The 22723-nt window shown below is 37.6% G+C and overlaps 1 protein-coding gene across 4 annotated transcripts; it reads left to right on the top strand.

Annotated features, from left to right (window-relative positions):
• Positions 1-7961: 7961 nt before the first annotated feature.
• On the top strand, positions 7962-17736 carry LOC133802170 (katanin p80 WD40 repeat-containing subunit B1 homolog KTN80.1-like). Of its 4 annotated transcripts, none has more exons than XM_062240439.1 (18): positions 7968-8330; positions 8879-9009; positions 9383-9500; positions 9842-10068; positions 10151-10253; positions 10829-10899; positions 11331-11405; positions 11497-11640; positions 11770-11938; positions 12527-13060; positions 13959-14012; positions 14101-14237; positions 14919-15047; positions 15402-15476; positions 15918-16030; positions 16284-16400; positions 16494-16562; positions 17236-17736. In XM_062240439.1, the coding sequence occupies exons 1-18, from the start codon at positions 8306-8308 to the stop codon at positions 17291-17293; spliced, it is 2349 nt and encodes a 782-aa protein (XP_062096423.1). In that variant the 5' UTR covers positions 7968-8305; the 3' UTR covers positions 17294-17736. The 4 variants fall into 4 exon arrangements, with proteins under 4 accessions (XP_062096426.1, XP_062096423.1, XP_062096424.1 ...); XM_062240440.1 differs by having other exon boundaries at positions 7972-8330; positions 14922-15047; XM_062240443.1 differs by lacking the exon at positions 7968-8330 and having other exon boundaries at positions 9837-10068.
• The last annotated feature ends 4987 nt before the right edge of the window (positions 17737-22723 follow it).

Here is a 22723-nt window from a genome sequence, read left to right on the forward strand (position 1 = left end):
CTTAGCTCGCGCATTTGGTTATATCCAAACACTTGTATATTTTTGATAGTTTGGTTATATCCAAACTATCTTAGCTCGCGCATTTGGTTATATCCAAACACTTGTATATTTTTGTTATATCCAAACACTTGTATATTTTTTGTTATATCCAAACTATCTTAGCTCGCGCATTTGGTTATATCCAAACATTTGTATATTTTTGATAGTTTGGTTATATCCAAACTATTTTAGCTCGCGCATTTGGTTATATCCAAACACTTGTATATTTTTCGTATATGCTATTTTATTTTTTCAAGTCGATGGTATATGTACCACTAATGCCCCCTTAATATCCTATGATTGTGATCATAGGTTATTCAATTAAGAGAGATTGCAAAAAAATACAGCATATTAAAACGAAATCAAACTTTATTCGAATAATCCAAAAATAGAAAAATAGTACAGACAAACAAGCATGGTTATAGGCGACATCCTTCCTATACTATTGATAGTAAGGTCGTAGGTGTTCGTCATTCCATGCTCGTGGGACCAAACTTCCATTCAATCTTGCCAACTTATATACGCCGGGTCGGATGACTGATTCTATCTGATAAGGTCCTTCCCAATTTGGCCCGAGTACGCCAGTTGCGGGATCCCGTGTTGCCAAGAATACACACCTCAGCACCAAATCTCCTACGCTGAATTTTCTATTTCGAACTCTTTTGTTGAAGTACCGGGTAGCTCGCTGTTGGTATGAAACATTTTTTAATTGAGCTTCGTTCCTTCTTTCTTCGATCAGGTCCAGAGTTTCTTCAAGCTGAGAGTGGTTTGAGGTTTGGTCATAAGCGAGGGTTCGAATTGTGGGAATTTCGACCTTGATTGGCAACATAGCCTCACAACCATACGCCAGAGAAAATGGGGTATGTCCTGTTGATGTACGGGCCGTGGTTCTATATGCCCATAGAACTTGGGGCAATTCTTCGGGCCATCTTCCTTTAGCTTCTTCCAACTTTTTCTTTAGCGAACTCTTTAGGGTCTTATTTACAGCTTCGACCTGGCCATTCGCCTGGGGATGGGCCACCGATGAAAAGCTCTTTATTATCCCATTTTTTCGCAAAAGTTGGTAAATAGATCGCTGTCGAATTAAGTACCATTATCAGACACAATCTTCCTTGGCATCCCATATCGACATATGATGTTTTTCACTACGAAGTCAAGGACTTTCTTTGAGGTTATTGTTGCCAAAGGTTCGGCTTCAGTCCACTTCGTGAAGTAATCTACAGCGACTACTGCGTATTTTACTCCGCCCTTGCCAGTGAGCCTATGAGGTCGATTCCCCAGATCGCAAATGGCCACGGGGAGGTCATCATAGTTAGCTCGGAGGGTGGAGCTTGAGGAATTGTGGCGAACCGCTGGCACTAATCACACCTCTTGACGTAGTCGAACGAATCTGTTTTGATGGTAGGCCAGAAGTACCCCTGTCGTATGATCTTCTTGGATAGGCTATGCCCCTAGTATGGTCTCCACAGAACCCTTCGTGAATTTCCTCTAAGATTTTCTTAGCTTCGGGTGGGGACACACATCAGATTAGTGGCATGGAATATCCTCTTCTATACAACTTTCCATCAATAATGGTATACCTTGGGATCTGATACATTAGTTTTCGGGCCTTGGTCCGTTCCTCTAGGAGAATGCCGGTCTCAAGGTATTCAACTATCAGAGTCATCCAGGTTGGCTCGGAGTTGATCATGCAAAAATCCTCCTGTTCAGGCTCGTGAATGCTGGGCATCACGAGATGTTCGATTGGCACGACATTCAGCTCGTCAGTCTCGGTGGAGGTCGCAAGCCTAGCTAAGGCATTCACATTTGAGTTCTACTCTCGGGGGACCTGTTCTATCGCATAGAACTCGAAATGCCCCAGTGTTGATTTTGCCTTTTCTAAATATGCTGACATTCTCGTACCACGAGCCTGGTATTCTCCTAAAATTTGATTAACCACCAACTGGGAATCACTGTAGCAATGTATCGCTTTGGCTTTGAGTTCCTTGGCTATACGGAGTCCTGCCAGTAGAGCCTCGTATTCGGCTTCGTTATTCGACGCGTCGAAGTCAAATCTCAAGGCATAATGAAATCGGCTTCCTGCTGGGGTGATCAAAATTACTCCTGCTCCCGATCCATTTTCATTAGAAGACCCGTCAACATAAAGTTTCCACAGCTTGCGAGCTGGGGTTATAACTTTGTCGTTGGCCACGCCAGTGCACTTTACTATGAAGTCTGCCAAGGCTTGTTCTCTTATGGTCGTCCTTGGATGATAAGTGATCTCGAATTGTCCGAGTTCAATGACCCATTTGAGCAGTCGACCTGAGGCTTCTGGCTTGGACAAGACTTGTCTTAGTGGTTGATCGGTAAGTACATGGATGGGGTGCGCCTGAAAATAGGGTCGAAGCTTTCGAGATGAGTGAATTAGGCTGAGAGCTAACTTCTCCATTAAGGGATATCTCGATTTTTCCCCCAGTAACCTTTTACTGACATACTATACGGGTCTTTGCACCTTTTCTTCTTTCCGCACGAGTACCGCGCTTATGGCGTGCTCGGTCGTAGCAAGGTACAGGTACATGACTTCTCCCGTAATGGGTTTTGACAATATGGGGGGTTCTGCGAGGTGTTTCTTGAGCTCTTGAAAAGCCAACTCGCATTCCTCTATCCATTCGAATTTCTTGCCTCCCCTAAAAAGGTTGAAAAATGGAAGACAACGGTCCATAGATTTCGAGATAAACCTACTTAGCGCCGCCATCCTGCCAGTCAAACTTTGGACATCCTTATGCTTTCGAGGTGAGGGCATATCAATCAGAGCCTGGATTTTATCTGGATTAGCTTCTATTCCCTGAGCATTTACAATGAATCCCAGGAATTTTCCTGAAGATACTCCGAAAGAGCACTTCTGAGGGTTGAGTTTCATGTTATATCTCTGTAACACGGCGAAGCATTCTTCGAGGTCATCCACATGGTTATTGTTAAGTTGAGATTTAACTAACATATCGTCAACATAAACTTCCATGTTATTACCTATTTGTTCGGAGAACATCATGTTCACGAGTTGCTGGTAAGTGGCTCCAGCATTTTTGAGCCCGAATGGCATGACGTTATAACAATACAACCCTTTGTCTGTTATGAAACTCGTATGCTCTTAGTTAGGGGCATGCATGACAATTTGGTTTTATCCAGAATAGGCATCCATGAATGACATGAGTCCATGCCCTGCCGTGGCATCCACGAGTTGGTCGATCCGAGGTAAAAGGAAGCAATCCTTAGGACAGGCCTTGTTGAGGTCCGAGTAGTCAATACAGGTCCGCCATGTCCCGTTAGGCTTCGGGACTAGTACCGGGTTGGCTACCCAATCGGGGTAAAAAGCATCCCTGATGAATCAGTTTGCCTTTAATCTGCCGACTTCCTCTTTAAGGGCCTTCTTCCTATCGTCATCCAGTAGTCTTCGCTTTTGCTGCTTCGGCGGGAAGCTTTTGTCGATGTTCAACGCGTGACTCACCACATTTAGACTTATCCCTATCATGTCCAAATGTGACCATGCGAAGACATCCTGGTTTTTCTTCAAAAAACAAATTAATTGCTATTTGGTTTCTTCGGGGAGGTTTTTCCCGACCTTTACTGTTTTTGGGGGGTCTGCTTCTTCGAGCCTGATTTCTTCGAGCTCTTCCAATGGTTCGAGATTAGCTCTTTCCTTTATTCTTGGATCGATTTCTTCATCTATCTCAAAGACTGTCCTGTCTTTGTTCTTAATAACGACGAGCGCTTGTGCGCTCGTCTACTTCTTTCCTCTTATGGAAATGCTATATCATTCCCTTCCGGCTAATTGGTCTCCCTTCAATCTCCCGATGCCACTAGAAGTCGGGAACTTGATGGCCAAGTGCCTTACAGACGAGACTGCCCCCAGCCCTACTAGGGCGGGTCTCCCGAGCAGCACGTTGTAGGCCAATGGCAGGTCCACTACTACGAACTCCGTCATCTTGGTTGTTGAGACTGGGTAGTCTCTTAAGGTCACAGGGAGTTCAATGGACCCCATACAGGCAATCCCTTTTCCTGAAAAACCGTACAGCGTCGTTGCACAAGCTTTTAGGTCACGAAGCGTGAGTCCCATCTTTTCTAAGGTGGCCTTATAGAGAATGTTCACCGAGCTCCCATTATCAATAAGAACTCGGTGAACCCTCTTGTTCACGAGCTAAAGAGTGATGACCAATGGGTCGTTGTGAGGAAACTGAACATGGGACGCATCGTCCTCAGTAAAGATTATAGGCTGAGATTCAACCTTTTGGTACTTTGGAGCTCTGGGTTCGGGTTCATAAAGGGACCCGTCCCCAGTTTTTAGCTCGTTCACATATCGCTTTTGGGCGTTCTTGCCCGATCTTGCTAGGTGAGGCCCGCCCGAGATGGTTACCACATCTTCTCCATCAATCGAAGGGGGTCTCTCTTCTTCCCTAGCCCGGGAATTGTTGTTTTGGGCAGGCGGTAGTGCAGCTGTCCTCTGGCTGGTAGAAGCCTGATTGTTGTTCTGGTTCCTAACATACTGCCTGAAGTATCCTCTTGAGATCAGACCTTCGATCTCGTCCTTCAGTTGCCTGCACTCATCAGTAGTGTGCCCAGTATCTCTGTGAAATCGACAGTATTTACTGGAGTCTCTCTTGGACTTTTGGTTTTTCATGGGGTGTGGACGCCTGAAAGAGACCTGGTTTTCATTAGCCAGGTAAATATTCTCTCGAGACTAGTTGAGCTCGGTGTACACCTTGTACACAGAGAAATACCTTTCCCCTTTCTTCTTCTTTCCCCCTTCCGCCTCGGGGTTATTTCCCTCATTCTTCTTTCTTTTGGAAGGGTTTTCTGCAGGGGGTTTCGAGGCTGATGGGTCCGCCGAGGTTGAGGCAGAGTTTACGTTTGTCGTTGTAGTTATGGGCTGAGAGGTCATATTCAGCGTCGACCTCACCTCTTCTACATTGACAAACCTCTGAGCTCGTCTATTAAACTCAGTTATGGACCTCACAGGCTTCCTCTACATATCTTCCCAGAGGGGACTTCCCGGCATTACCCCAGCTTGGACGGCCATTAAATGACCGCTGTCGTCTACATCACGAGCTCGGGCGACTTCCAGATTAAATCTTGTAAGATAGCTTTTCAGCGTTTCATTTGGTTGTTGCCGGACGTTGGTCAGGATCGATGCCTCAGGCCTTATCCCGATCATGGCTCTAAATTGCTTCTTGAAATCCCTTGACAGCTGATCCCAAGAAGTGATTGAATGCCTCTTATATTTTTCGAACCAGCTTTTTGCTGGTCCTGTAAGCGATGCTGGGAACAACATGCATCTGAGCTCGTAACCCACATTACTTGCCCTCATAATAGTGTTGAATGTACTTAAGTGACTGTATGGGTCGGATTTCCCTTCAAAAGGTGGGACATGAGGAATCCGAAACCCCTGAGGAAACGGAGTGTTGGAAATGTGGGGAGCGAATGGTTCGAGCTCCTCATTAGAATCTTCGTCCCGATTCCGGCCTCGCTCATTCTGTAAGAGCCTAAATGCTCTTTCCAGTTGATCAATTCTTTCCTGAACTGGATCCACAGGGGGTCTCGCCTGAAATTGGTTATCGCTGATCACAATTACAGGCTCGCGCCTTCGCATGGGATCCTTGCGTCCATTTAGGCAATCTCTCAGGTCTGGGTTCGAGGGATTACCATTACTGCGATTTTGATTCAGGTGTTCCCGCAGGTCAAGGTGGTTCCTTTGGTTCCCAGTATTTCTACGTCCTTGATCATACATACTGACTGATCTGGTGTCTCCTGAGTCGTCGCTGGCGAGGCTCGTTGCATAATTGTTTTGAGATGGATTCCTTTCAGGCTGCCTCGTCTCTGTAGTGCGAGACCGAGACATTTGGCTTCTCGTAGGCTGGGCGCCTCTCCGTTCTCTAGTAGTTTCTCCATTCCCCTGCTTCCGTCCAGCTCGCCTTTCCCTATCACCCTAATTCGGTTGTGTGTTTCTCCGAGGCGGTGAGGGATATCTTATTGGCGATGGAGGGAACCGTATGGGTGATGGTGGCTGCCACCCATTTCGGGGTCTGGATGGTCCCGAGTTCGCCTGTGCCGGCTCGGTCACATTCTGTGTGTTACCAGGATTCTGAGTCCGAGCCTCTACAGGGGCTTGGTTATTCCCAGTTTCAGCTGGTAATTCAACAGTTGAGTTAACCGAAGCTCTAGTTCGGGTGTTTCTTCGGGGCCTCGAAGGAGCAGGTTGTTCTGCTGGTGGCAGAGGTTGCTCCGCTCTTCTTGTGGCGGCATTTTTGCGAGGTCGCCCATGAGGTCTACGGGGAGGGACATGAACGTCTCGTGGAGGAGGGACCTGGGCCTTAGACGGAGGTTGAGGCTGAGCCGCCTGTGCCTCCGCAGCCAATCTAGCTAATTCTTCATTACGCTTCTTGGCCTCAACCAACTGTTTTCTTAACTGATGATTTTCGAGTTCCACAATGGGAACATATCGCTCAGGATTATAGTACATGTCCTCGTCGTCCCTGGGGGTCGGTGGTGCCGGAGATCCTCGAGAATCGGAGGACTCACTTCTCTCTTCTGGTTCTGGATTCGTCATCGGCTGTTTCCCAGGGCGCCGTGGATAGTTTTCTTCAGGAATATTCGGATCATTTGCGGCCATAGCTAATCAAAGATTGTACTGCTTAAGGCTCTCAATGAAAGCACCAAACTGTTGATGCTGTTTTTCGTCAACTTAAAATGTCGAGCAATTAAACAATAAGAACTATGGTGCAAATGAATAGTATGGTGGAACAACAAGGGTTTTATGTGGTTCAACAGTTAAATCTGCCTAGTCCATGAGTCTATTTTATTAGAACTTGGAGTTTTCTCTCTAGATAGCAAAAGATCCGTCCCCCTTTAAGTGTTCATGACCTCTCTATTTATAGAGAGTTTTCAGAGTTCATTCCCACATATTTTGGGAAGATACTCTTGCTTATTAATTAAAATAATGATATTAAATGCTGTAACTCCTATATACAAGGAAACGTCCCCTGAAGACCAGGAAAATGGATAACTGACTTGTTAATATCTCTTTAATGTCGGGACGTTACAACAATAAATATCTTTAAATGTACAAAACGTTTTACATCAGATGATTCATCAAATCTCCGAGATCAGCAATCAACATCGCATCAGTCAAGGTATACAGGCATGTTACGAACTGACCGTCTTACTCCAAGACCTGCTCGGGATAGATAAACACCGTCGGGGCTGTCATATTTCGAGCTTGCACTCTTTAAGCTCAGGCTACTCAATTCGAAGACACTCGATAACGGATGTATCTCGATGCTATGTTATTTCGAGCTCAGAAAGAATCCTGAGGCTACATGTCTTCGAGGTTGCCGTCTTGCTCCAAGGTTTTGATATCTGGACCACGAATATGTGTTTTATATATCTTGAGCTCACACTTGACGAATCCAGCTTTCGAGGTCACAATCTCAGGTCTCGAAATTTGGGTGTAACAATAATAATATCAAAAGAACCTTGATTATTTTTTTTCTTTAACTAATGAGATGTTAAGTGACATGTCCTTTTATCAAAATAAAAAAACACTTATCAAGTTGTCCATAACCAAAAATTCCATATAGACTTGTGTTTTATGAAACTCCCTAATCACTTTCCAACTATTAATATTTTTTTGTTTTAAAGTCTTCCTTCTCCATTTTCTGACATATAATTCTTTTTTATTTCTCTAAATAAATAATTATAAAACAACCTAAGCCACCATAACTGAAGAGGCTTATATACAAAATAAATACAAATAAATATTTATATATTTTTTGTTCTAAGGTTTGGGTCTCCACCACCACAGAATAAACCGACCACTACTGGTTTTTGGCTGTACCCGAGTCAGAAAATAAAAGATCGAGGGCATTTTGGTCATTTCAACAACCCCATAGCCGACGAAAGGACTCGTTTTTATTTTCTCAAGACTCAGATAAAAAATTTCACTTTTTTTTTTCCTTCTTTCTCCTGAGCCGAATCTGAAAATTTTTCTTGGAAAATTCTTTCTTTCTTGAATCGAATTCGTAACTTTCTCAGTGGATTTGTGTTCTGATATCTGACAAAGAAAATTCAAGAGGACAAAAAAAAAGTGTCCGAAAGAATAGTATCGCTGCTTTGCTTGAATCTTCTTTCATCTTTAAAGCGGAGCTCTTGTCCAAGAGCGAAGGTTTTTCTCGATTACTCGGTTTGTCTAGTCGCCGGAAGGATTTTGTCCTCCGACGCCGTTGTTTCGGCTTCAATGGCCAAGCGTGGTTATAAGCTACGTATCCTTTTTCTTTTATTGTATTGACGATTGATTGAAACTGAGCTGTGCTTCGAAATAGTGATCTTCTTCTTCTAGTGTTTTGTGCTTGGAGCAATCTGTTTGTTCTTTTACTTTTTTTTTTTTAATTTTCCTTTATTTTGTGGTTTTGTTTGGAAGCGGTTGGGGGAAAATGGAGAATTCTGTTTGTCTTGTTTGGTTAGTGAGAAAAGGTTGGGAAAATGAAATGTGTTGGATTTTGTATTAGTTGGAGTGGACTGAGTTCCCTAAGTGCCTACAATGAAGATAAGGTTCTCAATTAGGAGCATATTTTCAGCAAAAATGTATATTTCTGGTTCCGCAAATCTCTATTGATGTGGGCAGCTAGATTTTTCATTGTATGGGAAAAAGAAAAAAAGAAGACCATCAAAAATAGAGTTAAGACGAGATTTATTTGCTAAGTTCTCATGGACTAATGTAGTTATGTCGTTTTGCTTAATAATACATTTTGTGTGTATGTATATATATATAATATAATGTATTTTCCTTGATCCGTATTGAAAAATATAGAGGAATTTTCGGCTCATTCAGCCAATGTAAACTGTCTAAATATTGGAAAAAAGGCGTGTCGACATTTTGTCACCGGAGGAGATGATCACAAAGTTAATGTTTGGGCAATTGGCAAATCAACGTCGTTAACTGTGAGTTTATTGATAATGCGTACTTAATTATGACATGTCGTTTAGTTTGAGATTTTTCAATTTGCTATTTATAAATGGTATTACAGTTAACTAATAAATTCCAATTTCCAATATGGGTGTATTTTTTCATTGTCAGTTTTATGTTTAGTCAGTGTGTACGCCTATTATTGTAGACTTGCAGTGTAAAATTCAACAGGAGGATCCATAGTACAAAAGAACTAATATTTTATATTATTTTTTTCAAATATCGATTAGCAGCTACTTAGCTTCAAATCGAAAACATGATGATATTCTTTTAAGTTTTAACATTCCTGTGGCTGTGTGATAAAAAACTAAATGGGTCTGGATTTTGTATTTCTTTATAAATGTGCAGTGCCTAACCGGTCATACGAGCCCTGTTGAGTCTGTTGCATTTGATTCAGCAGAAGTATTAGTCCTTGGTGGATCTTCTAGTGGTGTCATAAAGCAATGGGATTTGGAAGAATCAAAAAGTAAGTTGGTTGATAAGCCTTATTTTCTCTTCATTGGTCAGAAAATTAGTGATATTAGAAGTTTAAAGTGTCACTCACACATAATGTTTCTGTGAGGCAAAACGATGCACGTAGATAACTATAAATAAATTAGATATAAACCTAGAATAGTTTTTGATACAAGACTTGTCTGGTTCAGGTTACTTAATGAGCTTTCTCTGATAGAGTTGTGCAATTCTCGATCCACATTTAGAGCTTTTGTAGGTGAAACCTGTTGTCTAGAAGCATTGTATCATGGTGAGAAATGTTGGAGTAATTTATTTATAGACTTTAACAAATTTCTTCTTGTTATTGAAGTGTAGTGGTTCGCACGCTTTCTGGACACAGATCGAATTGTACTGCTGTTGAATTTCATCCATTTGGCGAGTTCTTTGCATCTGGTTCCATGGATACTAATCTCAGGGTTTGGGACATTAGAAAGAAAGGATGTATTCACACGTACAGGGGTCATACTAAAGGCATCAGCACCATTAAATTCACTCCTGATGGGCGGTGGGTAGTTTCTGGTGGGCTTGATAATGTCGTAAAGGTAACATTTTCTCCTGTGCTCTATCAATTGTGACAAGATCTCTTATCCATGCTTATAATCAACAAAGACTTACCACTATTAGGTGTGGGATCTTACTGCTGGAAAGCTCTTGCATGATTTTAAGTTCCATGAAGGACCGGTTCGGTCCATAGATTTTCATCCTCTGGAATTTCTTCTGGCCACAGGTGAGCAAATGGTTCAATGTGAAACTTGCAAACTTAGTTTATGGTGTATGAAACATAAAGAGGCGTATAATTGGGCTTTCACTACTAGAAGTTCACATATAATTAGTAGTCCATGTAGGTGTAGCCAAGCCTGTTAATGCAATTTGTTTCTTTTATATGGTTGTTCACTTGTTTGCAATAAATCATACTCATATTGAGTCCTTAGAGTTGCAGGCTTAAAGTAATGCTTTCTTTAGATGGCAGAGTTGATGAGCTGTGAATGTGATATGAATTGAATTCAATTCTGATATGAAGGTTTAATTTTTTGTTGCATCATGGAATCATTTATGACAGTTGATGAGATAAATGATGGAAGAATTATTTTTTTTTCTTTGCTGTTTTCAATAAATATCTAAATTTTAATTTTTAGTGCTCTGCTTTAACACTAGTCTTAATCTGTGGTGAGCTTGCAGCCTTGTTAATGATTGATTAGCTAATGGCTGAGTAGGTTTCATAACTAACCTTGGCATTCTACTTAGTCTTCTACTATTTGAGTGTTTTTATTAACTTATGCATTTGTACAATTCCTTTTCCAGGTTCAGCAGACAGAACTGTCAAATTCTGGGATTTGGAAACCTTTGAACTGATTGGATCTACCAGACCCGAGGTACATCATTCTATTGTCTCAAATTGAAAGTAGCTTCAGTAACAATGTATTGACTATTCTCTAATTATGGAAAAAGTTGGGCAAGTAAGAGATCATTTACTATACCAGATTTGTTCTCTCTATTTTTTTTCTTATTTTGTCATATGATAATCAACAAACTCTAAAAACATAGAAAATATAATAGGAAGTATATGTAGATTGTATAAAGTGTCATAGATGGTAAAGGGAGGTGCGGTGTTGACAACAACAATTTCTCTTTACTAAAGCATATATACAGTTTATCCTAATGTCATCATAAGTTTGTTTTTGTCATTAGTATAAATTGTTTGGTGTGGGGAATCTGTGAATCCAGGTTCAACAATTTCTCTTTACTAAAGCATATATATATATATTTTTAGTAATATATATTAAAAATATATCCTTCTTTCCAGGCAACAGGAGTCCGCGTGATTGGCTTTCACCCAGATGGTAGGACTTTGTTTTCTGGACTAGAAGATAGTTTGAAGGTTTGGAGTTGTTTCCTATCTTAAAACTTAAAAGGATTGTACCAAAGGGAACAGACTTTGTTATTTTACTTTTTTTTTTTTTTTTCTGTAGGTTTATTCATGGGAGCCTGTACTTTGCCATGACACTGTTGATATGGGATGGTCAACCCTTGGCGACTTTTGCATTCATGAAGGGAAGCTGTTGGGATGCTCATACTACCAAAATTCTGTTGGAGTATGGGTAGCAGATATATCAGTAATTACGTTTATCTTTTTCTGGCGTGTCCTTTCTCCCTCTCTCTAGCCACATTTCAAACATCATAAATTATTTTATTCCCTGGGATTTTTAGTTGCAGTCTTACTTACTAAATGCTTGTCTGATCAGCATATTGAACCATATGGAGATGTTTCTCAAAATGATTGCACAGAGAAGAAGCTTAATCTTAAACTTCAAGGGAGCTCGGAGAGAGTGGGGACCGCAGTAAGGACTTCAAGTTTGCGATCTAGGTCTCCTGATTATGAGACAAAGGAAATAAAGAACATATATGTGGACTGTAAGTCATTTGTTTCATGCACTCGAATCGGAATATTAAGTTAGAACTGTTTGTTTCGTCACTAGAATTCTTTTGTTTTGCCCCAATATATTCTTCTGCATACCTATAGTATCTCTTCTTACATTGTTAAATCTATGGATCTTGTCATTTGATAAGCTTATTCATCAAATGCTTCATCATTGCCAAATAAGGAAAAACTGCTAAAGTAATAATTTTTAAGCCTCTAGACCAGATTTTGGGAATTTATTTTTGCATAATACCTCCTTTTTTGTTTTGTTTTTACAAGTAATTTTGGCTGGACAAGTCTAATTTTATAATTTACTTCTACCAATTTATTTGTTTCTGTACCTATGTCTAAATTTGATAACTAAAGGTTGGATAGTTGTTTTCACAAATATAATGGTTTAAAGTACCAGACAAAAATGTAGTGCATTTCATGGATGCAAAATCAGTCCTGAATGAAGATTTAGCATTGCTGAGACAGTTTGAGATGATACTATACAATTGGAGATTCATGTTTCTTTCTTATTTCCACTTATGTTATATGTTTTACTTATATGTGAATGTGATCTTGTCTTATCTGAATAGCTGCTGGAGGAAAGCCTGTTGCTCGGCCAAAAATTGAGTCTTTAACTCCTCCAAAAGAGACACCCCATTTGGATACAAAGGAAACTAATGATCAGGTGACAAAGAAGCCAAGTCAAGCAGAAGTGTCTCCGAAAACAAATGAGCGCGCAGTTAATAAATCTTTGTTTGCGACAAGCATTGTACCTCGCCACAGTCCTGACGGCAAAGACTCGGCCAACTCTACAGGCGAATCTATTACCTTTTCACGGACTAAACGTGGTATGTTGCTTAGACCAGCTCATGTAAGAAGACCGTCGAACAGCAGATTTGATGTGGAAAGGTTGCCTGTGGCTACTATTGAGTCTACACCTCTTGGCAAAATAATGAATAAGTTAGATGGAGCAGTGGACTCGAACTTTGAAACAAAAACTGTAATAGAAGATAGAGTGGGAGAACGCGACGAGGAAAAGCCTTCTGCTATCGTGTGTGTAACAGAAAAGCTTGAAAAAGTTCTATCTCCTCCAACACCCTCTAGTCAGGAAACAACTCAAACAAGTAAGTTATTGTTCTTGTATAACCACTTTTCATAAAATTCTATATATTTTTTTATATACCTAAAATCTCTTTCTCCAACTGGATCTGGATTATTTAGCAAACAATTTTTTTCTTATCAAAAGACTTTACCCAAAAATTTGCTTTTACGTATCTATATGGCTGTTTTGTCAGTTTGGCACTTCTTTTGTCTAAGTCATCAGCAAAATCATCTGACTCTGTTCACAGGTGCCATAATCGATCATTTTTTGTGGATAGTGAATGAACGTTGTCTAAGTAACTCTTTTGTCATGCATACGAACCCCTAGACTTAAGTATACTTGTTTATCAGCATATTCTTACATTTGTAATATGTTGACAGTGGGCATTTGTATCTTCGCATTATGATATACCAACTGCTTGCGGATTTGAATCTTTATCATTATCTTATTTGCCTATAAAAATTCAGCCATAATCATCCATGAATGGCTTTTTATTAGTTTTCTCACCTCACTTTTCATTTGGTACCCGCCAACCCTTTCTCTTTCTTCTTTGTAATTCCTTCAGTCAATGTAACAAGTGAAATGAAGAAAATAAGCTCTGATTAATTAATCAGTAGCTGGAGTCTTTATTATTTATGTAGCTCAGTAATTCAAAGCAAAGAGAGGGAAAGATAGGCGGGAAAACAAGAAGAGGGAAAACAGAAAATTAACTAAAAGTAACTAATTAACTAATGCTGTTACAGAGTAGTTAATATTAACTAAGCAATATGCTTAACACCTTGTCTTTTGGCCAAAAAGGGGAATGTCCAATGTTCTCAAGGCTAAGCTAAATTATGCATATTATTTTTGCTACTCGCTCTTTTTCTACCGCTCTTTTTCGCATAATCTAGCTGATCACCTTAGCCTCTGTGATGTCCCAGGCAATAAGGCCCTGAATTGCAGCAAGGATAACCCTGTCAAGTTTGTCAATGGAGGTTTGCCACTTGTGACCTACTATTTATTCTTTAGATATCAGTATGTGTACTAGATAAAAGCTGATTATGTGAAATTCCCACTTGACAGTTGCAGTTGTTCCGGGAAGAACTCGAACCCTGGTTGAGAGATTTGAAAAAAGAGAGAAAATTAACACTAATGAAGATCAAGCTGGCGGTGCAACTATTTGTGCAGTTCCTGAAATAGATAAAACACCTCCCGTGAAGGTAATTATTCCTCTGGATGAATCTCTTGACCAATAATAACGAGCGATAGTTACATCGACTTTGATTTATTTAAAAAAAATATTCAATGTAGACAATTGAGATATAGAAAGCTCTGAAATAATCTGTCTTGTAAACCTTTTAAGTATAGCCACTTGTGTAATATGTTTTATTAGAAGCAAGTGAACCCAAACTTGTAAAAATTAAATGATTGTATTTGCTTTGGTGTTTATTACTTGTAGAAATTAAACACAGTTGATGACTAATGTGATACAAGAAATAGATAATTTAGAAATAATTTATTTTATTAATTAGGATTAATATTACAATTTTCTTAGTTTGAACACTTTGACCCAAGAGGGTAAGGCTGAGTGGTCAGACTCAGACCCAGGGCTTGCATTTTCCTCCCATGAAATTTGGGGTTCAATTCTCATGGGGAGTCACCCACCTAGCAATTTGTTTGATTTTCTTGCCTCCCTAAGGTTATAATTTGTAGGGATGTTTGTTTGCATGATTCTAATGGGTCTGGCTATGTCAGTTGATACTTCAAATATGAAGTTAAAATTTATTCAGATTTTCTGTCTTGCATCAAGGGTGTTTAACTTTCTATATTCTACAAGTGTTAAGTGCCAGGAAATGTATGTTTTAACTCATGTGGGTTAATACTTAATTTTTGGTAACTAGCAGAAAGAAGAACCCCAAATTCCTACCAAGGATATCGTCTCTGCAGATGTTAGGGATGGTACTGAAGACCTGATGCAAACTCATGATGTATTCTTGAGTACTCTTCGTTCTCGCTTGACAAAATTACAGGTAACTATTTCAAGTTTTGAGTGGGGGTTTTATGAAGCAAATGAACTGCAAAACTATTGCCTTCTCTTTATAATTGGTATTATAATTGCAACTGAGAAACTCTGAGATACTGAAATCTATCTAAGCCAGGAATAAAGGTGATGTAAAGGTGACTGAACGCTGATATACCAAATCATGCTCATATTTGTGAAAACATGTAAAAGTACATGTGATAGTTTAAAGTTTTTCTTTTGGTTTAAAGAATGAAAAAAGGAAAAAGGGACACGACCAAAATACTAGTTACCAAATTTAGAGAATTTTTTAGCTCAAATCTTCTGCTAGAAGGTAGTCTTATATGGTGTTATGTAATTACAGGTGGTGCGGCATTTTTGGGAACGAAAAGATATTAAAGGTGCTATTAATGCTATGAGGAAGCTACCAGATCATTCTGTGAGTATCTCGGAAGAGTTCATGTTGCTTATTCTGTTCTGTTGCGGTTAATTAACTGGCATTGACTTTATGTATTTACTGTCTGTATTTTAGGGGCTGTTTGGTGTGGTGTTGTTACAAATTAAAAAATGTCTAATTAATAAGAATGTTAAAGAAAATTTACTTAAAAAAAGAAAAAAGAAAGAAAATAATGTGGTTGTCCGGTTGGTTGTGTGTGAGAATTTAGTCATATTACTAGAATATTAAATATTATGTTTTGCTGTTCTTGCCATTTTTAAAAGATTCACTTTGATGGGCCTAAATACAGTCAAAACTGATAACAAAAAAATGAATCTTGTTACCATGCCAATGTCCTCATTCCATATGGCCCCTTGAATTTTTATTTGTAAAAGGTAAAATAATAAACATTATAATATTGATGATTATTTAAATCTTATGCAGGTACAAGCAGATGTAATCAATGTTCTCATAGAGAAAATGGATATTGTTACCCTAGATCTGTTTTCTTGCTTGCTTCCGGTGCTTCTTGGCTTACTTGATAGCAAAACAGAAAGGTATTAGCTTGGTGATACAAACTGGTATTTGATTACCATCTTTAAAACTTCTTGCAATTGTTTTGAGAATGTCCTTGCGACATTGTTTTAGGTAAATATACATGTGTTTGATGCACAGTGCAGGCGCATGTACGTCTGTAGTTACTGGTTTAAGTCCTAACATAAATCTTGGGCAGTTGGTAATTATGTCATTCTAATTGATTACTAGATTCAATTGGAGCCAACAACCTTAAAAATTCATGAAATTTCACAGGCACACTACACTTTCATTGGAGATACTAATTAAGCTTGTAGCAGTCTTTGGTCCAGTGATATGCTCAGCCATTTCAACACCGCGAGCAGTTGGAGTTGATCTGCATGCAGAGCAAAGGTGCAATTTTCTTACTACATTTTTGGCTTTTGGTTTCTTTGTCAGTGTAGGCAAATGAATGAGCCGTTTAATTTGAAATGTTTCTGGGTTCAGGGTGGAATGCTGCAAGCAATGTTCTATCCATCTGCAACAGATCTTGAAGATTCTTCCATCCCTTGTGAGGTCAGGGTACCATCTTGAGTCATGCTTTTACCACCAATTGCTTAAACATGCCCAATATTGCTAAAAATTATTTCTATAGTCAGAATCACAAATGGACCCAAAAGTGCATAACTTGATTTTTTTTAAAAAAAAAAACTCTACATTTGGATCTTGAAATTTGGGAGGGGGAAAAATGAATTTCATAGGATTTCATTTTATTATGTTTGGTTTCGAACACAACATTGAGAAATCTGTTTTTAGAAAAAATAAAACTTAAATGTAGTATGATTTTATAATATTTAGAACAATTATAAATATATATTAAAAAGTCTCCTATAAAATTTTAAGAAATTATTTTCCTCCACTTTTTCTCTACTATTTTCTCAAAATTTTCGACAGAGAAAATCAAATGATATTGTTATATTAAATAATGTGATTTCCTTGAATAGATTTGTAATTTAAAGTGATTTGTATTTATTTTTTAAGGAGTTACTAGTTTGAATTCTCTTCTTATCAGTTTAGAATTAAGATCTCTTCTTTCTTTCTAACTAAATATGTAAGTTGATCAATGACAATTCTGTGCCATTATTTACCAAATTCATGTTCTCTATGTAACTCAAATAAAACAAATATTGTAAAACTCGAGTATGTTCTGGCTGCAAATTTTAGAATTTTCTTGTCTTATCATTTTCAGTAAGGGTGGTTTGGTGGCCAGAAGTGCTCAGGAGTTGAATCTAGTTCTTCAAGCATAATCAACACCTCACAGTGCCTGCTGGAAGCAAAATGGGTGGGGTGGTTTGGCCCCGGCATCCGATGACAGAGCAGCATGAACGAGACAAGCAGGCTCAGGTCAAGTTGATGTTTTCTCACATTTCACAATTTTGGTCATAATTTCCCATCTCTTACTGTCATCTTCTTCGGCTATTATTATTGTGATTTTTATCTGAGAGATACAGCTTGAGAGTTACTGCGAGGCAAGGCTTAGAAACCGAATGTACTAGGCAGATGCCATCGTGAAGAAGAGAAGAGCCGTCACTCAGTGCTGTGAGATCTCCTAATTTTGATTCTTTGACTTTGGAGATTGTTAATTTGTATGTAATGTTCATCAATCCAGTACATATTTTGTATACTGCATTGCTCTTTTTAAATGGTATATAATATATATATAAGAAAGAAAATTTATATTTTCTTCAAACTTGTGTGGTTTACTTCTTTTTCTCAGCTTGAATTGATCATATTTGCACAATGTTGCTGGTGCTAAATTACTATGAAACCAAGAATAAAGAAGTTTAGTCTACATGTATATAACTATATTTCTTTATTTTGAACATTTTGGATGTAGTGTCGGCCAGGCATTGGCCGTTCCATAGCACAAGTAATTTATAGTATTACTTAAAGCAATTTAAGAATAAAATTGCATTGATAATGCTGCATATTACTATAGTTTGCAATGGCACCAGTGTTTGAAAGAGTGGCACTGTATCCGCTCTGATTTAAAATGTTACAATAACACGAGGATTCACCAAAGCTGGTACCAAAAATTTGTGTTTTTGTACTTAGATTATTTGTGCAATTTTATAGAAAAACATAAATGGAATAAAAATTACTTTTTAGCAAAAAAAAAAAATACTGATTTTATTTTCTAATTGGGCATAATTTATATTTAAATCTATATCTTTATATATTATGCTAGGTAAAAATAACGTGAAATACACGTTTGTTTAGTTTTAAAGTTATAAACATAAATATTGAACTATATTTATTTTTATTATTTTTTAATTATCATATAAATTATAAATAAATAAATGATATCATAAAAAAAAATATTTAATATAATGTATGACATAAATGTATAAAAAAATTAGGGTAAAATATTGTCTATAATTTTAATAAAAATTAGTTATTTTTTTTAATATATAATAGAATGAATTATAGTTCTATAGTATATATAAATACTTATATTAATAATCTCTACATATATGATATTTAAACACAACATTGATATTTAAAAAAAAAAGTCATAGTGTAGAGTAGTATACATGCATTAACTATTTTTAGTTTTTAATGTAACTCGCAATGTGCTTTGGTGAATTTGATGAAGAAAAAGAGCTTTAATCACTTGATAAAAAATGAACTATCAGACAAATTTATAAGATAAAAAAAATGATATGTATGACTTTATTATTTTTAAATAAATTTGATTTAATTATTTAAATTATCATAAAATATCTTAAAATTATCCTATTTTAATTAATTAATTCTTGTTTAAGTTTATGTTTGTTCTAGTTTTTGAATTTGACAGTGACAATAAGAGATTATATATTATACATGGATTTTAAATTTAAGTTTGTTACTAGTTTTTTTTTAAAGAAGTTTTTTTCTAGTTGATAGTACATTATATTATGTTATATGTTTAATATGATATTGTTCTAATATGTAAAGTTTAAGTTTAAGTTTAATTGAATTTTATTTAAGTTATAAAACATATGATTTTATTATTTTTAAATAATTGTCATTGTAAAATATCTCAAAAATATCATATTTTAATTTTTTTAATTATTTATTTAATTTGATTTAAGTTTAAATCATGTTTACAATCTATCGTTAAATATAAAAATATTCTGTTATATATAAGAGTTGACACTGTTTTTCGTTAACTTAAAAAGGAGAGCAATTGAACAAGAATATATCAGATGAAATGAAATAAAAAGATGAAAGCAAGATCTTTTTACGTGGTTTAGCAGTTAAACTTTGCCTAATCCACGAGTCTGTGTTATTAATACTTGAGAGTCTTCTGGAAACTTTCAAAGAATCGTTGCCCAGAGTTTTCTCTCAAGAAATCAGTTTTTCGGTCCCTTACAAATGGAGATTCCTCCTCTATTTATAGAGGACGTTTCAGAATCCGTTCCCACATATTTCGGGAAGATATTCTGTAAATCAAATAATATAATGCTAATTAATGCATTATTCGCTATGTGTATAATAATATCCCATAGAATGTGGGATCGAATAACTAATTACATCATATCCCTTAACCATAAGGATTTAACAACAATAAATAGATTCACACGTAACCGACTAGCTTAGAGACTGGGTTCATTACGCCTTCGAGACTATTTGTCTATCACGAGCTCGTCATCTTGCTTCGCCTATGCTCCCAACAAGTAACCATTAACGAAGTCATTACTATCGAGCTTACACTTCTCAAGCTCAAACCATCTTCTCGAAGGGCAAGAGATGCATCAACTTATACAAGTGTTGAACCCTTGCTATTGCAAGTTACGAGCCTAACTCATGAGCTCGGGAGCATCTTCGAGGTTACACTCTTCTCAAGCTCACGAGGTCGTCATTTACAGTGAAGCTGTCTCTGACTGGTGGATCAAATGACTGTGCTTATTTTGAGCTTTCACCTAACGAGCCTAGATTTCGGGATCATAATTTCTCATGCTCGAAATTTGAGTGCAACATTTTTCCCCCTCAAAAGTATCAGTTCGAATCCAATGAGAAGGAAACTTTTGAACTGCCTTCCTTGGAAATTGGATCGTCTAATACACTCAAGAATGGACACGCGTCAGCAAGTGGTTGCTCAACTAGAGTACTTGAGTACTTTTGTACCATGCCCACGTCTATTCATCTGCCACCTTTATACCGCCATTGTCACGTCTGTACTCGTTCGTTCGAGCAAATACCGAATTCGGCCAACGGTCCATATCAGTTTGACATTTGACATTCTTTAGGGCCTATAAATATGCCCATATCTTCTTCATCCCCTCACTGTCGCATTTTGAACTTTCAGAGAAATTACATTTCTGTGTTCCTGTTGCACCCTGAGCATATTTACTAGTTTTGTACTAGGATATTTGTAGCAATTAGTAACTTCAACCATATAGTTTAGCTTATACTGCGCAGACTTTGGGTTCAAAAAATTTCTGATATCGTAGGTTTCAAACCCAGATTTAGTGTAGAGGATGCGAATGTAGCATTTTTATTGTTATTTTTTGTTTACGGGTAATGTATCGTGTAGACCAAGAAATGGGGTACTGATTTAGGGTTTTAAATTGCACGTTTCCTGTTTAACGCCCAAACGTGACTTCCACTTAGCGGTAGTCGTAGTATAGATGGGCGGTCGATTCCACAAGGAGGTAAAGAAACAAGTTAATCAATAAATAAATGTTAGAGAGATAAATAATATGAGGAAAATAGAACAGGTGATATTTTTGTTGTTTTTGAGATTTAAAGATTAGAAATAAAGTAGATTAAAGTGTGATGTAACAATAGGTAACAAGTAGGAAGGATCAAGAGTCACCAATATGCATACTTATTAATTTGGATATTTGATTCACAAAAATTACACAAATGGATAGTTCACATCCCAACTATTCATTTGGAAGATTTAATATTGATGCACAAATATATTTTACAAAAATGTATTCAAGTGATTATTATTTTTTACCATGGAAGGATGAGATAAATCTTATGAGAAATCTAAAAATGACATTATACCATTGGCAATAATGCAATAAAAGATTGGACATAAAACCTAACACAAATATTACTTTTACTATTTATAAAATACATAGAAAGAGCATGACTAATTCTATATAGATTTTAGCAAAAGTACATATATATGAGTGAGATGGAGAAAATAATAAAGATATTATCTATATTATTTTCACTAATTTGATAATACATAGAAAGTGCATGGCAAAATCTATATACTATTAGTAAACATAAATATAGATAACAAGATGAAGAAATAGAGATGAAGAAGAAGAGATGAAAGAAAATAAATCACTCAAATATATAAACTTTAAGTACATGGTGAATCAAAAATACCAAACAAAGCCATAGTGCATATAAGATCATCCTAACCTTCCTAAGAATGTTAGCCTATTATGCTAGACATTCTCATGAAATTCTAAAGAGAAAATATGAGGAATGAGACTAAAATTTGGTAGAGTTTTGCTACCTAAAAATTACATGGTAAATGTGAAAGAAGAGTCTCTATTTATAGAGGGAGAAAATGACTAAAAAGAAATTAAACAACAAAATGGGGTTTACAAAATAAATCTGAAATATTAATAATAAAATGTGATTTTGAAAAATCAAATTTTATTATAAATATTAAACTAGTTATTTTGGTGTATGGTCAATTTTTGCAAGGCCCAATACCCACAAAATATGGGTTGAAGGTGGCTGGTGGCAGATGTGGGTTTTGACCCATGGGCAGCCAATGAGAGGAGGCCACGTTGGCAGGCTGCTAGACAGCTGGGGTGAGGCTGGGCTGGTCACGTTGGGCTTGCTGAAAGGTGCATGGCTGAAGGAGGCATGAGAGGGTTGGGCCTTCGGATGGGCTGTTGGCCTGCTGGGAAGTTGGATGAGCGTGAGGCTGCTGGGGCGCATGGCTGATGGTCACGTTGGAGCAATGCTATGGGAAGCTGAAGCATGCGGACAGGTGGCGCTGTCAGGTGGCTCGGGTCAGGCGGCTCGCAGGCGGCTCGGCTCGGGCTGGGAAGGAAACAGGCCTGGAGGGGCCTTCAGATTTGGGCCTTTGTTTCAATAGAAATGCCATTTTTCTCTTTTCTTTTTCAGATTTAATTGTTTCTTTCTTCTTCATTTTAAAGTGCCAAAATACACTTTAATTCCTACAAAATAACAATAAATTAAATCATAATCAAATATTTTCATTTATAAAATAAATCATATCAATTCCATGAAAATATTAATTAAAACTTAATTTATTTTGACTATTAAAATCAATAAATGTGTATTTTACACCACTAATCATTTCCCAAATTATCACATTTTTTGAGTAACCGTCAATTTTTTCCTTGAAAATCTGGGATTCTTAAAATGAATCTACTTTCCTTTCTCCGCGTCAAATACACGCTCGAAGCCCAAGCCTTACAATGGCTCGGGGTTTCCTCGAGTTAGACCCGTTCTTTTGAGATTTCGATCTCGATCGAGCTTATCCCGTGATTTCGAGCCTTCGAGCTCGAACCGCTTATAATTTTACTCTTATTTCTTGTGTGCCTGGCCCTCACCCTTTTCTTTCTTGCTAGATGTCGCAGAATCTTGAAAAATGGTGGGGGTCTGTGCTCGCAATTCCCTATTCTCCGACAACTCCAAGCCCTGAATCGCCCTTCACCCGAAATCAGCGGCTAATTCGCGAGCATATAGTG

The sequence above is a fragment of the Humulus lupulus genome, chromosome 9, assembly GCF_963169125.1.
Source record: "Humulus lupulus chromosome 9, drHumLupu1.1, whole genome shotgun sequence".
NCBI classification, from domain to species: domain Eukaryota; kingdom Viridiplantae; phylum Streptophyta; class Magnoliopsida; order Rosales; family Cannabaceae; genus Humulus; species Humulus lupulus.